Here is a 16,604-nt window from a genome sequence, read left to right as displayed (position 1 = left end):
AATGAGTGCTCATCCAAGACTGGTGATTCCATACTTTTTGCCAGGGGTTGTATTCCATAATATAAATTGACTTTTACGAACAAATTACACATTTGTAATAACAGTGAGCTCTAAATATGAAACAGACAACACTTTTTGCTTTGATAAAAAGAAATAAACACTTTTAATCCCAAACTGGATTGGTTCAAAAACCTAAAAAAAAAAAGCACACAACATTTACTCAACAAAACAATAAATAGATTTGAAAATAAATACATTTAAGTCAAATTTCACATTCCTTGAAAGGTGTGTTAATTTAGCATTTTTTTGTGCAAGCAATAAATAACATTTAGAAACACAAGGCCAAAATGTCTGCAACTGAACACATCACTACATGTCATCTTTTATAACAAAAAGCATCTCTAAATATACTGCTCAAAAAAATAAAGGGAACATTTCACTTTAATTTTGTGTGTGGCTCCAAATCCAGGCCTCCATTGGTTAATAAATTTGATTTCCATTGATGATTTTTGTGTGATTTTGTTGTCAGCACATTCAACTTTGTACAGAACAAAGTATTCAATGAGAATATTTCATTCATTCAGATCTAGGATGTGTTATTTGAGTGTTCCCTTTATTTTTTTGAGCAGTGTATATATATTTTTAACTGAGGTAAGACGTCCAATATGTTTGCACTAATAAAATCACATTTAATTTCTCAGGATGGCTTATGAAGGAATAACACGTTCACACAACGGGACACTAGATGGCGCCTGAAGCTCAGTTAAGAAGTTATTTTGCTGACGTAAACTTTCTATTGCACGACACTTCCTTTAGAGCGTGCGGCTGTGGTTGTGCTGTGGTTTTTACATTCAACAAAGTCCGTAGATAAGCTCCGAGTTAAAGTGCAAAAAGTGCTGCAGTTGGAGAGAAATGTGATTCAGCGGACTGTTGCTCATTGGATCTGGGAGAGGCGCGTCTGGCTTTAGCTTATGAACATCATCAGTGCAACAGACTCCGAGGTTATTGTAATGCTTGAATGCTGCGCTGCTGAAAAGGCGGATCAAACGGCAGTGAAATCGTTGCATCCCCTCTTTAATCTGCTGGAAAGAAAAAAAACAGAAAGATTAGGGAGAAAATGATACATGTTGAACTGTTATCGCACAGTTTCTGCTTATGGAAAGTGAAATCTCTCACCTCTTGTGGACGAGTACAGATGCTACGACAGTGACGCAGATGATGATCGCTATGACTGCGATGATGAGAGCGTTCTGTGACACATTCCCTGAAGAGAAACAACACTTGGTTAGACTGCGCAGAAATGAGCAAGCTCATATTTCCCAAAAAGAGGAAGCTGGGAATCCCTGCCTGTCTTACTTTTACTGTTACATTCTGAGAATGACCCTCTGGGGTCAGTACAGTAAACCTCCTGAGACCCTCCTCTCTCCCCCACACCGCACAGTGTAGTGTGACGTGGGGTTTCCGTGAAGATGAAACTGGGCTAAAAGTGAAACTAAAGCCTGATGGGACTTGTGAGTCACACCTCAGCTGATTAAAAGGGAACCATGACTCAGTTTGCTTTGATTCTGTTGTTTGACTTCCAGGACTAAGATAGGTGACATTTTGTGCACCAGGAAATGAAGCTAACCTTGAAGTGAATTTCTGGGATTTCCTGACTTCCTGATTGAGTGGTCATTATGACAACAATCAGGTGTGTAAATGTTTGACATTACTACCAGGCAGTGAGAACTCTTAGGGAATTTCTTACACCTGTGTGGGACTTCCTTGAACCAGAGCCAGGTATTTATTTGATTATCTGGAATTTGAACTTCCACAGCAGTGGCACTTCCTGATTGGTTCCCTCTCAGATAGCAGATCAGCACAGCATGTTTACACAATTCTCCACATGATAGCTTGTCAAACTTTTAAGTCCAGCATGCGTACCTTCTTCCTTCTCCTTTTCTTGTGAATAAAAACTGAATTCCTCCTGCCGCTGTCCCAGCAGTCCTTGGTTCACTAGACAGTACACATGTCCCGTCCAGTCTGTAGGCACCAGCACTGTGATGTTGCTGCTGGTGGTGATTGACCCATCACTGTTGATGACTGTAGTCGGTGGGGCTTCTGTGTATTTGAGTTTGGAGGTGTTCCAGGAAATCTTGGGAGCGGGTTTCCCTGTGGCTGAGCAACTGAGCTCTTCCTTTCTGACGTTATGGTCAGAACTGCTTGCGGAGGAGTTCTTTTTGTGCATCTCTGATATTCCTTCAAGGAAAATTGGAAATTGTTACTCCTGCTTAATGGTTTCCGACATTTTGAAATGGAGACTACCGTTAAAAAAAAAAAAAAAAAAAAAGCACCAGCTCACCTTCCACCTTGAGGCAGATCTGCTTCCTTTTGGACCCATCAGGATACACGTTGAAGGAACAGACGTAACAATTTTCATCTGCCCAAGTCACATTCTTCAGTGTGATGGACGAGGAGCTGAGAGATGAGTTGCTCAAGATCACCTTCCCTTTAAAAGGCTCATTTATTTGCTCCCCGACAGGTTTGTTGTATGTTGCCATGTTTTCCAATGACTCAGGTCTCAGACCCCGCTGCCAGGTGACCTGCAGAACGCCTGTGGGGAAAACAAACATTCAGTACGTCACAAGTAGCCTTTGAAAGAGTTGTGGCTGTTTATTTATAGCCAGCTGTCAGGAAACGCTCCAGATGTGGGACTGACCTGTTGGGTTTGCTAGCATGCAGTTGAAGTTTGCCTCCCCACCGTACGCGACTGTGGTCGTCCCATGGAGGCTGATTTGAGAGGCGTGGGCTGGAAACAGAAACACAGGGTCAGCAAACAGAGCGTAGCGAGAGACCTCACCAACACGAAAACAGTTCAACACGGTGTGACAGAATAATAACAAAATTTATTATTGCATAAATCCTAATTGAAATAAATGAAGTAGAAATGCGTGAATCCATAAATTACATGAATATAAAGAAAAATGCAACATACAACTGGATCATGTATTGTAAGTAAACCACAAATGAAACAAATACATTTCATGCTAATAATTTAGGAAAATAGCCCAAACCCTGATATAATAAAATAAATAAATAAATAAATAAATAAATAAATAATAATAATAATGAAAAATGAATTAAAATAAATCATAAAAATACACAAATCCATAAATGATGGCAAATGCATAAATAAAAATTTATATTTTGTTATATATTATATAATAATATATTTTATTATTTTTAATATATATTTTATAATAAACTTCATATATATTATAAAGGTTATTATAAAATATAATAAAAATGTTTTATTATGTATAATAAAATATACATTTTCATTATTTACATTAACTGGATCTTTTTTAGCGCAACTAATCACAAATTTAACTTAAGATAAAATTTCACGTTTATAAAAATAATAAAATAACATTTTAATATTAGTATAAAATTTTTTATGTTTATCAAATTCTTACAAGCCCTTTCAGAAAGAAGAAACTTTACTATACACAGTAAAATAATATTATTATACCATATAATAATAATAATAATGTACTCCATAACTAAACATACAGTCAGTACAGGTGAAGTAAAAATAAACAGAATTGTACTGAGATCAAAAAGTTGTCTTACCTTTGAAAGCCAAATAGAGGACAGAGAGGACCAGTAGCATCCTGTGTCGCTGCTTCAGTACAGTCAGGAAATACTTTCTGTTTGGGTTGTGCTGCCTTTTAAAGGAGTCAGGCAGGGCGTGGGACTGACTGACTCATGAAGGTTAGTTGTGGGGGAGAATGGAGGGTGCTTCCCTCTGCCTCAATTAATTTGTGAATATATTTTATTTGCAGTATTTATTTATTTCATAAATAAATACTGCAAATATTTTATTGCAGTAAATATTTGCTGCAAATATTTACTGCAATAAAATATTGCAGTAAATATAAATAAATACTGCAAATAATTTCTGAGGAAAGTTAAAACGTTAAGAATCAAATCTGAAGAACTGAAACAGGACTTGAAGCTTTAACATTTTTTAATCAGACAAACTTAATTTTAGGTCTATGAGGTTTAGATACGCTCTGTGAGGTTTATTTTTATATTTCTGCTAATAAGATTGAAACTAGTCAAAACTATGTGCGTTTTGCAGCTTCTTTTTTTTTTTACTCAGCATCCAGTAAACGGTGTCAGCACTTCTGCTAGCAATATTTACTTGACCTTGCTGCCAGTAGTCAAGAGGGGAAAGAATATTAATACCAATAGTAGAAGTTCCCTAAAGTTGTTGGCTTACTCAAGGTTTATTTTCTGTTGTGCGCACATGATCACAATCATATTTTCATTTTGGTTAGGTGTGAACAAGTCTGTGATATTTGACACATGTAGCAATGTTTCTTTGCCCCTTGCAGTCACTGGCACCTCAGCAGAAGTGCTAATCATCCTGGAAATAAACCTGTGATACTCCAACATGTCACCGCGTTGCTCTGATAGAATGTTTTCTCGCCTTTTCCATTTTGAAGAACGGCTAAGACCGGACGGAAACACAAAGTCACGGCTTACAAATCCCAACCAAAATAAGTATAAAGTTACACTGTTGCATTTTTAGACTTTGCATTGTTTTCTCACTTAATTCCCGTCTGATGTGTTCTTGTTTTGCGTCCGCAGTTTGTGGCTTTCTCACTTCAAGCACATTGCCAAAGAAAAACAACGTGACAGAAGTTTGCTGAGCTCATGTTCGGTAAGTTTCATCACCGCTCAGATGCCGTGACATGTTTAGTGTCCGCTTCTCACCGTTTCCCCTCACGCCTTCTACAGGAACATGAAACCATGTCCTCCAGGGAATTTATGAACATTACTGTAACTTTGGCAGCGCATGTCAGAGGAAATCTAAGCTATAATTTCCTCTGTTCAATCCAAGGAAAGGAGAACAGGAAGAGGTCTTTACAAGCACAATAAGCCTGGACTGGTACGGTTGGTTGAATCATAACCGTTACAATAAACCCATGTTATGAAACAATCATATGATTACCAAGTAAAGTCAACTTGTCACATCATGCTAGATCATTTCTTACGTATTTTATAGCCTGCAGGGATGGTACAAAGGATTCTAGTGTACAAAGGTATCAGGCAGGAGAAGAGTGCAATGAATATTTCAAAGTAATTGGAGAAAACATGGTACAGCAAACAGGTGAGATACACGTTGCCAGGAAGGGTTTTCCTAAGAAGTAAAGTTGAAAACAGCCTGACTAATCATTTCAAACTTTGAGGAAGGAGACACTACGGTCTGACGTAGGTCAGACCGTAAAATTTTAGTTTCAGGGAGACTAGGATCTGAGAGGTGTAACAATAAGTTACGCACAGGGGTGGACATTTCTGTATTTCCAATAATAGTGACAACAAAATCTAAAAAAAAAAAAAACCCTAAATGTTTAATTGTAGCAAATTTTCTCAAGTTCAAGAATAGAAATGTAATCATTTCATCTGTAAAGAGACGACATCTCACATGCTTTTCTCCTGACAGTCCAGGCTGAATCACAGACTGAATCAGAATGAAAACTGAAACTTAGCAAAAGGATCAATATAACCTCCTCTTTAAGCTATTAACTCAGCCCCAAAACCTTCATGTGTGTAAAGCTGCAGATTCATTCAAATAAATGTGTTTCTCAGTTAGAACCTGTTGAAAGGTTCCAGATGTTTTTGTATCCCACAAACCCTGGCATTGTTCATTAGGGGTGTGTATATCATTATCTTCAATGCATCTGTTGCTCAATGCTGAATACTGTTTCCATAACAACGTCTATGGGGAAGTTTCCTGTCACAGCGCAGGAAAGAACCTGGCAGCTCTGAGCTGTGTCACTGCGAGTTTTTAAGATACACAAAACATTTATCATTAAAATATTTGTTTTGCTTCAGTGTGTTTTCTTTCATGTTTTAGTTTCAGTCTGAATCACCTGCGAGGTTTGCTCTTAAGCACGCATGAAATGTCTCATATCGTTATCTACTTCTGTTATAAGTGTTTTACAGACGGGTACAGTAAATGTAGCCATAGCTACTGTATCTAAAAGGATGGATGAGAGTAATTATGCCATATAACTTGGACTGAAATGTGGCAGGGAGGAACCTTTAATACTGATGTTATATCTGGTTCTAAACCAGAATCAGGTTGTAAATGTTAACTGCTTTGAGTTTTATGAATCTAAATTAAACCTCCTGTCAGACTGAAACACACAGTCCGTTTTTTTTTTTTTTTTTTTGGTCACAGGTGTCACTTCTCTCATTTTCAAAGTTCTCCGCCTGCCCGTAACAGATAGTCACAGTCTGCCGGTCAGTCAGAAAGCAGTTCCTTTCTCTGGGGGGTTTCTTTGCAAAAGGACGAGCTGAAATTCCTTTAAAGCTGATACACAGAAATGTGTATCAGTGTATGGGCTATAAGCCAATGTGTCACTGAAACAGCTTGTGCATAAAATCATTTCATAATTCGTTCCAGCAAACACAAATTGTTGCGATTCACAATTGTGTTTAATCTAATGGATTCAAGATGCATTTGTCTCGTCACAAAGGACAATTTTTTCTTGCACCGCTGTTATTAAGTTTGGGCAGCAGTCTGTTCAATTCGCTCGTTGTTTAAGGCATTTTTTTTTTGTTTTATATTCTGCAAAAGTGCAACTTATATGTTTCTAATTGTTGATGTTAACTTGAAATGCTCAAGATTACAAGATAATTTGCATAGGACCTCAGGAGCGGGGTGCGGTCATGAGATAACTCTGTTATCAACACAGGGTCATGAGAACTCTGTTATCAACACAGGGCCTTTATGTTTGTAGTTTTCACAGCACTCAGTAAGTTAAAGTCAAACTTGAAGAGACAGTGTTGTCACTTCAAAGTCAAACACTTTTTCATAGGATTTTAAATACGCCCTTAAAGCTGCAGTATTAAAGATTTTATTTTAAAAATCTGTCTTTTTTGTTTCATATTTCTTAAAGTTATCATTGCCAAGACAATATAAGACAGATAATCTGTCAAAAAAAAAAGCTCCTTTGCCAACTGCAAAGATGCGCCAGTCAGAAACAACCAGAGCCAGGAGGAGGGGCTCAGCGCTGTCAATCACTCTCATGCTTGTTCACCACAAATTAGCCTACTACGAAGGCTAAGGGTAGTTAGCGTCTGATGACGGTTTCCCTGGAAACTGATTGACAGCGCTAAGATCCTCCTCCTGGCTCTGATTGGTTCTTTTTGACCTCCATGCCCTCCCTATGCCCTCCCCCAGACAGCAATCACTGGGGGAGGGCATGGAGGAGTTGGATCTTTTCACAGATTATTATCATTTCAGGTAACTAGTTTTCACTCAGGAAGTTTCAAAGAAAATCACCTGCGGAGGTTCCCCTAAATATCCTTCAGAAGATCCAGGCATTCTGCTTTCAGATTCTAATCTACACCTGTATTCTGAGTTTCAGTTGAAAAAGAAAACAGATTTTAAAAACAAACAAATAAACAAACAAACAATACAATACAATACAATACAATAGCTTCTAAAGTGATCAACGCTCAAACATTTCTGTATTTTGCAGCTTTGTTTTCTCGTTGTTCTCAAATCCTGCTTTCCAGTCTCGGAGGTTTGAACTTTGAGCCGGGGAATACCTTCAGAAACTCGATAACCACAGTTCAAACACACAAAACCATGACATCGTGACTGACTGGGAAAAATAACCATCATTTGTGCAGGTAAACAACAAGTGTGCAACTCTACATTTGGGACAGCAGCATTTTATCTCAGTGTTTTGGTCTTAGAATAAAAAGAAAAGATGCTCGTTAGCAGAAATTTAAGCTCTTATCCAAACAGAGCAATGAGAGCATCCACCTTTCCTTTAATAACAACCGACTCTAGGTAGTGAAAGTAATATGTAATTATGGTTTTTTGCTAGTCACTGAACCCTTGTTAGCAAGTATTCTGCTGAACATGCAGCCTTAGCTGATAGCTGATGTTTTTTTTTTCGGACTGAAAGTCCCTGAATTGTGCTGAGACGACGTGTTCTTTTGACCCCAAATTCTGCAAGTCTGCACAAGTCCTGAGCAAAAATTACTGTAACCGACGAGGACAAATAATCTGACAGATATGTGAACTCAATCGGCTGCACGAATTGCATGTATAGATGGAGAAATAAAAAACAGAAAAAGGAAGCTACACAGCTGAAAAGTAAAGAGGAGGGGGTTTCAGGTCAGATGCTCTTGACCTCGTACTTCCTCTGCAAATAAGCAGGAATGTCGAAGTTAGAGTCCGGGGAACACCAGACTGCGAAAACATAAACAAAGAAAATCTGTTTGTTGAAGGGTTTCAGAAATGAAATGAAAGTAGAATAAAAAAAAACATAATATTTAGACTTAAGAAAGATTTTATTGTCCTGTTTCTTTTAATGTAGTCAAATAAATGCAATTAAAGCTTCCTGTTTTGGGATGTGAAGGTTCTCTAAATGCAAATGAAATTTCTATTTAATTTCAACAGGAACCTACACCATCTAAAAGTCCTGCAACATTTAGATGGTCCATTTACCTGAATCAAAAGACTGAATGACCTCTGCATGCAGAAGGTCTCAAGCTACTTCTCAAGGAATTGAGGTGCATTTTGTATGCATCTCAAGCTAAATGCATGCAAGTTCTCAAGCTATTTGATTCATATGTGTTCAAGCAGACAAATAAAAGTTGCAGGAAACCAACTTAAGACATGTTTATATGCACTAAATAAGTCTTCAGGAAAGAGGAAGTGAGAGGAAGTGTTCACCCAGCAGGGCAACACAGAACAAACAAGCACACATATCTAAGTAGGTGCAAGTCACACTTATTTACAATTAAATTAACCTAACAGTCGTGTTTCTGGACCGTGGGAGGAAGCAGGAGTTCTTAGATGGGATTTGAATCCACGACCTTCAGGCTGCAAACTGCGCGAGCCTCAGGTCACTCTGACTAGACCCGCCCCACAGAGTAAACCCCGCCCCCTCATTTCAAATCATACGGACATGAACTACAAAGACCCCGAAATAAAAACAGATTAAAAACGACATAAAGTGGCTTTACAAAACAAGTGTCACAGAATTAAACATTATATAAGCAAATGCATCTCAGTCATTTCTAATATTATTATATAACAAATATTTATTTTATTTCAGGTAGTATTTATTACCAATAAAGTATTTTTTGTTTTCAATTTTGAGTTAAGTGGCTCTTTATACAAATAATAGTTGATTAAAATTACTTAGGACAGAATTTTCTTTAATAAAAAATCTAAAATTAAAATCTTCTGAAAATTGTGCAAAAAAAGAAAAAGGAAAAAAAATTGTTTAGCTTTTCTTTACATTTGATCCTAAATAGGTTTTTTCCCCTCTAACTTATTCAACTAAATAGCATGCAGTTATTTGAGTGCAGCAAACATGCGATCTTCAGTCTGTTGGTTGATTCTGTTTGATGAAATTTATTAATGAGTACCAAATATTACTGTAAAAAATTGGATTGTGATTAGTGTCCTAATGATCAGTCTTTCCATTTTCACATGAACTTTAACTCACCATCCACTTCTTGATGTCTTAATATTTGAATTCCGCATGAAAAACTTCAGTGTTTTCTTATGTTGAACCATTTCTAGAGCCTGAAACGCAGGAATCCTGACTACTAAATGAGAAACAGGTGGCTGATTGGCTGCAATGACCAAAACCAAAGAGAATCAATTTCACACTGTAAAATGCAGAACAAAGAAACTAACATGAAAACTTCAATTATGAACACAGATGAAAAGTAAAACCAAAACATCCCAGAATTGCAACATATATTTCAGTCAGATAGAAAATGAACATAAATACATTTTGTCATGTAGGTTGTCTGATGGTTCTGTAGTCAAAAGCAGCACAAATTTAACTTTTAAGGTAAAAAGAAAAAAAAAACAAAAACAAGAAAGTTGCTTTATATTTAAAAGCATCCTTAGGATGCAGAACTTGAGTCTTCACTTTTGTTTCTTTCCAGGGGGAACTTGAGCTGAAAATTCTAAATCATCATCATCAAAAAAAAAAATTATGAGGAAGACCTCAAGCTCAAAACCACGTCAATACAGTAAGTCCAATCCACACTTTGATCAGAAACAGAAAAAAACGCGCCAACCTCACAGTCTGTGTCGGTTACTGAGGTTTTGGCTTCACTAGAAGGATCTTTACAGAGTTGCATAATCTGGAATATGCTGAAACAGAAAACGTACAACTTTGCTAACACATTTCTTTTTCTATCAACATTATCATGACCCCACCACTAGGAGGCCTCTGATTGCAAAATCCATGCAAAATGCATCTTAATTCCTCCAAACTTGATTGATCAAACTATAATCTCGTTTGTTTTATGTAAAATACGCACCAAGTTATTCATTAAACATGAATGAAAGTCACTCCCAGTTTTTACAGTGGAGCAATATTTTTTTTTTTTTCTAATCTAATGAATTGATTAAAGTCCAGTTTAAGACAGAAAAAGTACCGCAGAGACCAAGTGCTCACTGGTTTGGCTGGTCTGCCAATTAACTGTCAGAGAAAAAAAAAAAAAAAAACGTTTATTCAGAGCCAACAGAACATTTCAAGGTGCTTTCAGGAGAACTTGATTTTCCAGTTACAACTTCCCAAAGACATTCTGATTTTCCCCTGCTTAATCACTGAATATGGCTGCTTGATAAATACATTGACATGTGTTATGTAATAAACTGTCTCCGCCAGACAATCCAGACTGGCTGCAATGCTTTCGCCTCTCCTTTTGGTTGACATTTATTTGCAAAATGTACATTATCTTTTTAATATCTTAATATTAAAATATTTTGAATTTAAAATTTTGTCTATTTTGTTAATCAAACCTATTAGATAGCAATTTTAAGTGACCTCTTTATTGCTTTGAGGCCTGTATTTTGACTATAAGTGCCCTGGGGTGCCCCCTGCTGGCTTAGACGCGCGAAGCAGATTCCTAATTTGGTGCTGCTGTTGTCTTTCTTTATTCCACATTTGCAATATAAAGGGAGCACACTGCTGAATGGCAATTGTAGAAAAGGCTAGATTTATTTAAAAAATAATAATAATGAGAGTTCGGTTAAAGGAAAACAAATATGTTAAAAAAGGAAATTTGAGTTTATTTTAAATATATATATTTTTTTTTTATTCCTTTTTGGCCCAATACGTCAGACCAGGACTTGACACACTCTGAGAGGCTGATCATTCTGTGTCAGAGCATCTTCCCAAATTTCCACAGTCGAAGAGACGGCTGATTGCACCAGTCTAACCTCAATATTGGTTTTGATGCCCTATTTAGAAATTTGGTTGCGCTCTAGAACTCTTAACAAATAAAGAGACACTTCTTCAGATCTGGTTTCAATTATCTGACTCCAGCAGGGGGAAAGACATTACGCAATCAGTCTCTGGTCATTGTTAAAATCTCTTATGTTCTGGTGTGAAGTCAGCTGTAACGCTTGAGGCCATCTTGAGAGCAAATGACAAATTTTCCAGGAAGTGGTGACGAGTGGTTTCATTATGTCCAAAAGAAACAATGAGCCATAGTTAGAGCTAATGTTTTTTGGTTAGAAATGTGAACTTGAGATGTAACATAAAACCACAGACACAATAGATGTTTTGTCTGTTTTTTCCAACTGCAATTATAAATGTCTGTATGTAAAATGAGGTTGGTTTTGTAATATTTCTAAATGTTTTCCACCTCTGATCTAAAAAATATCCAGAAAATTTCAACTCAAAGCAAATCAGTTGATGCAAACATGTAGAAACTGATACCGTAACCACTTGGTTACAGCAACTTTCTGTATCACTTGAGGACATTATCAGAATTTTAGATATTTCCTTTCAACTGTTAGTGAAAATTATGAATCAGAGTGAAGTCACAAACATGACATATTATACCCACGCATCAATATATACAGAAAATAAGGAGCATTGCAAAAAAATGTGAAATCACAAAATCTGGACAAATCTCTAAAACTGATGAAAAGACAACATGGAGACACTGCAGGAGTTTCCGACTGGTTCTTGTTGTGTCCTGGATGCAACAATCTGTGTTCTCCATGGAGACAAAATAGTAAAGTTGAAACATGGAACCTCTTCCTTAAAAGGAAACATACAGGTAGAGGTTTTTAATAAAAGCAATTTAAGCAGTCACCCTGGGCAACATCAGAATGGAGTGACATGAAAAAATATACACTGCTTAAAATAAATAAATAAATAAATAAATAAATAAATAAATAAATAAATAAATGAAGGGAACACGTAAACAACACAATATAACTCCAATTAAATCAAGCGTCTGTGAAATCAAACTGTCTGCTTAGGAAGCAACACTGATTGACAGTCAATTCCACATGCTGTTGTACAAATGGAATCTGGAGGCTGGAGACACAGCAGGAGATGCGGAGGAGGCCGGAGGAGGGCAACAACCCAGCAGCAGGACCGCTACCTCCGACTTTGTGCAAGGGGGAGCAGAAGAAGCAGGAGGAGCAGGAGGAGCAGGAGGAGCAGGAGGAGCGCTGCCAGAGCCTTGCAAAATGACCTCCAGCAGGCCAATGTGCATGTGTCTGCAAAAACTAGAAACCGACTCCAGGAGGAACTTTAACTAACCTTTGAGTCAAAAGAAACAAGTTAAAATGTTATTCAGACGGAAAATAAAGCAAATGGTGGTATTTAATTAATAATAACGCTGCTAGATGTGCTTGGATCTTATTAGCCTTTGTCAAACAACATTTCCTATTTCCGGCGTTTTATTTTGAAGGAGGATCACGGTCCAGAAAAGTAATTAATATAATTATTAAGTTGAGATCACGGCAATAAAAAAAATCTAACACATTTTTTTTTAGAAATAATGTGATTAAAAAAACATACTTTTTGAAATGTTATATTGCTGTGATTAACCAATATTTTTATTTTAAATGTCGTTTGCCCCGAAGCTTTCTCCGTCTACTGCCATCCAGTGGCAGCAGCCCGCAACTACATTCTAAAATCTTTAGATGAGATTAATAATAAATTTAAAAACTCTTATTTGTAACTGAAGGACATATGCTACTGTTCAGCATCAGTGTGTAGATCTGCACCTGTCGATAATCAGAATCAAATATACACACTGATGCTTAACAGTACCATATGTCATTCAGTTACAAATAAGAGTTTATAAATTTATTAATCTAATCCGAAGATTTTAGAATGTAGTTCCGGCCTGCTACCATCGGATGGCAGTAGACGGAGAAAGCTCAGGGGCAAACGACATTTAAAATAAAAATACTGGTTTATGATATCAATATAATATTTCATAAAGTTGTTTATATTAATATAAAAAGGGAGGAAAATCGAATAAAACTAATTATTGGGGGTTTTGTTGATTTCACCACACGAAAGGAGTAAATCCTTGTAATCAAACACAGTGAACTAAACAGAAAAAACAGTAGATTATTCATTATTAATCATTTGATTGAATCATCATAAACCAGGAACCAATATTTTAACATAATTATTAAATAACTACATGATAAATTAACCAATCAGCTGGTGCATATCTGGCGTATTTATCTGGTGTCTGTTTTTTTATTTTGTAAAAATAGAAAATTGCACAGTAAAAATAATCAAAGAAATAACAAGTAGGGTCGGTACAAGAAAGCATCCCTGCCCTGATATAAGAACTTTCCAGCTTATGGTCCTGAGGGGACGGTTTTGGTTTTTAAAATGTTTTGTGAAAGAATAATTAATAAATGTGTAGTAATGTGAAGAGCAGCAGTTGTAATAATTTATGTGAGTGCAGCAAATTAATGCACAGATAAATTCAGGTACAAGTGTTTTAATTATAAGGAAATGCAGATAATGCAAATTGTGCAGCTTTATTTGTAGTTGCAGTTCCTATTTGTGTCCGCTTTTTTTGTAAGTGTGAATTAGAAGCAGCTCCACAGAGCGTCAGTCCTTCTGTTTACTAATAATTACTAATAATTTTATTGTTAATATAATTCAGCATTAGATTAATTAATGCTGAAGGACTTCAGCCTAGTCCTTCGGCGACTAGGCTAAAGGATTTTAGTGTGCAATTCCAGCTTGTGACCACAAGAGGGAAATAGAGAGACAGATAGTTTGTAGGGGGGAAAAAACGCAGAGCAGGGCGATTTCTGCCATCTGGTGGACATAGATGGTAACTACAGCTGTATTTAAGCAGTCATAAATATAAAAAATATATATAAAGTATGAAAAATAATCTTCCATGCCATAGCCATATGAATTTTACAATTAATTTAAAGAAGACATGCAGTTACATTATTTCACCACCACTGGAGAACAATAAAGATTTTGAAACAGTTAAATTATATTTTCACTACATATTTTCTAATAAATAACTACAGCTAAACAAACGGTATTAAATCCTCTACTCCAAATCTAAAATGTTCACACTTATGTTGAACATTAGAGGAAATTAAATAAGTCATACAATTATAAACAGCAATATGTTTTCTTATAACTAAATTCATAACTTTCACATTACAAAAGTAAAAGAGAAAGGAGATTCAGGGTACAGAAACACAAAAAAACCTAATTATTAAGGATACACTTCAGCCTGTGGAGATCACGGAAATAAAAAAAAAGAATCTAACAAAAATATATATAATTAATAAAACATCTTTTTGAAATGTTATATTACAAAACGACATTTTATTTTAAATGTCGTTTGCCCCTGAGCTTTCTCCGTCTACTGCCATCCAGTGGTAGCAGCCCGCAACTACATTCTAAAATCTTTAGATTAGATTATTAATAAATTTATAACCGCCTATTTGTAAGATGAAGGACATATGCTACTGTTCAGCATCAGTGTGGGTGCTATGATCTGCGCCTGCCAATAATCAGAGTTTGTGTGTAAAACTGTAAGCACAAGTGAAAATCAGCAGACAAAATGGCATAAAGTCAAGAGTTTTTAATGATGGAAAAATGAAAAAAATAAAAAATTACAGAACTCTATAAAAATAAAAGAACATGGAACCGGTGGAAGAGAAAGAGAAAGTGTAACCGAAGATTCCAGCAATGAGCAATGAGAACCAGTGAGCTTTTATTCTGTAGCAGGAGTGGAAAATAACAGATAAACCAGACGAACTAATCAAAGTTGATGTTGAACAGCTGAGCCAAGCAGCTGTTCAACATCAGCTGGGAGGGAGGGAGTCCAGGAACAGGAACTAAAACTGAGATAAACTACAAATGAAGTGGAAAAGTTCAACAGTTCAACAGAGAACTACATCCAACTGCACAAATAACAGAACACAACAAGAAACGAAACACAAAGGAATTAGCTTACATGGCAATAACATTCCAACATTAATGAATACAAGGACATTTACTGAGTATGGCAAGACATATTCAACATAAATACATCACAAGGAAATGACCATAAACACAAATTAAACTACAGCCAAGGGCTGTGAAGGCAAATTTATCCGTTCAAGTGAAAATATTTGCATAGTCAGAATTAATTTGACAGCTGTGCATTATGCTTGTTGAATAAAGTGAATTTTCCTTCTGAGTGTAGGAGCTGTACGGCTCAATTTCAATCGAGTCCTGCAGAACAAAACGTCGTAGAACAAGCTTAAAAATCTACATGTGTAAATAAAATAAAATGCATCCATTTATTTTTATGTAAATTACCTCCAGATTATGTCTGCACAATTCTGGTTGCTCTCTGTTGGGAAATACAACAGTTATAAATAAAAAGATTATTATTACAGTGACTTATGTAAGACAGGAAATGAAAGTAGAGCTCAGGCTCTCAGCGCTATGAAAACTAAAGTGAAGACAGAAGCGGCAGCAGAGAGACGGCGGTCAGATTTATTCTTAACTACAGACAACGGAACAATTCTTTATTGAAAAACAATACTGCTGATGCTGTGAACTTGAGTCTGAGTAAAAAACAAAATTATGAATATTGAATTAGTTTCTCACTGATTTTGATGTCTTCTGTGAATAAATCCCAGAATAACTGAAACAATGAAAATTAGGAGAACTGCAGCAGTCAAAGCAGAAGGAAGAGTCACTGTAGACAGGTTCCTAACTTCATCTGGTGAATTATTAGGAAATGAGTCTATTGGAAATAAAACAAACATTGTTAGAGAATATATAGTTACTACAAGTTTGACACAAGCAACATAGAAGTGACTCACCTTTAACTGTAATGATGAGATGGAGAAAATATGGTCCATTAAGATTAAAACACTGACAGGAGTAGTTCCCACTATCAGCTGCTGTTAAACTGGTCAGGTGCAGAAACACAGTTTGATTCCTGGTTTTCAGTGAGAACCTGGAGTCACACTCATGAACAAAGTCACCTCCATCCCTATACAGCAGACTGCACTGCTCTCCACTGTTCCTCTCTGTTCTGATCCAACACACAATCATCATGATGATATTTGATGTTTCATTGGTGCAGATTGGAGTAAAATCAGATTCTTTTCCGATTGTTTTAACAAGAGTCACTGCAAACAGGTAAAAACAATGAATGAGAGATAGTCTGATTGCTGTAAGAATGGAATCTTTTAAAAATTAAAACAGATGTAATACATTTCAAAGAATGTTCAATGTCAACGTTACCTTCAGAGTCCAGACAAC

General features: G+C 36.3%; 2 protein-coding genes and 1 long non-coding RNA gene across 6 annotated transcripts in view; all 3 read right to left on the bottom strand.

Moving 5' to 3' along the window:
• Positions 1-580: 580 nt before the first annotated feature.
• Positions 581-3,781, bottom strand: LOC106949889 (OX-2 membrane glycoprotein-like). Of its 2 annotated transcripts, none has more exons than XM_015036436.1 (6): positions 3,613-3,781; positions 2,699-2,788; positions 2,342-2,593; positions 1,924-2,238; positions 1,177-1,264; positions 581-1,082 (listed from the first exon to the last, which is right to left on the bottom strand). In XM_015036436.1, the coding sequence occupies exons 1-6, from the start codon at positions 3,650-3,652 to the stop codon at positions 1,043-1,045; spliced, it is 825 nt and encodes a 274-aa protein (XP_014891922.1). In that variant the 5' UTR covers positions 3,653-3,781; the 3' UTR covers positions 581-1,042. The 2 variants fall into 2 exon arrangements, with proteins under 2 accessions (XP_014891922.1, XP_014891923.1); XM_015036437.1 differs by having other exon boundaries at positions 581-1,079.
• Positions 3,782-7,952: 4,171 nt separating this feature from the next.
• Positions 7,953-9,759, bottom strand: LOC106949881 (uncharacterized). Its single transcript, XR_001425480.1, has 2 exons — positions 9,528-9,759; positions 7,953-8,260 (listed from the first exon to the last, which is right to left on the bottom strand). It is a non-coding gene; the product is annotated as an uncharacterized LOC106949881 (long non-coding RNA).
• A 5,149-nt stretch (positions 9,760-14,908) lies between these two features.
• Positions 14,909-16,604, bottom strand: part of LOC106949888 (uncharacterized) — a 23,625-nt gene continuing 21,929 nt past the window's right edge. The window contains exons 1-3 of one of the 3 annotated variants that reach the window (XR_001425491.1): positions 16,587-16,603; positions 16,160-16,471; positions 14,909-16,080 (exon numbers count right to left, since the gene is read on the bottom strand). The gene's annotated coding sequence lies outside the window, so the exon portion shown is untranslated. Of the gene's footprint in view, positions 16,081-16,159; position 16,604 lie in introns of those variants that run through there. The other 2 variants (XR_001425488.1, XR_001425490.1) reach the window with 2 other exon arrangements.

The sequence above is a fragment of the Poecilia latipinna genome, unplaced genomic scaffold (genome assembly GCF_001443285.1).
Source record: "Poecilia latipinna isolate Pla-1442-1.1 unplaced genomic scaffold, P_latipinna-1.0 Scaffold369, whole genome shotgun sequence".
Classification (NCBI taxonomy): domain Eukaryota; kingdom Metazoa; phylum Chordata; class Actinopteri; order Cyprinodontiformes; family Poeciliidae; genus Poecilia; species Poecilia latipinna.
Note: the sequence above shows the minus strand (reverse complement) of the source record. Positions and strands in the feature narration are given on the sequence as shown.

What these genes read in the sequence shown, in the direction of transcription:
- LOC106949889 (XM_015036436.1), bottom strand. Translation starts at nt 3,652, where the DNA reads ATGCTACTGGTCCTCTCTGTCCTCTATTTGGCTTTCAAAG. An exon ending in GATCTGCCTCAAGGTGGAAG is followed by an intron (nt 2,239 to 2,341) that starts GTGAGCTGGTGC and finishes TTTTCCTTGAAG; the next exon opens with GAATATCAGAGATGCACAAA. An exon ending in TCTGTACTCGTCCACAAGAG is followed by an intron (nt 1,083 to 1,176) that starts GTGAGAGATTTC and finishes TTTTCTTTCCAG; the next exon opens with CAGATTAAAGAGGGGATGCA.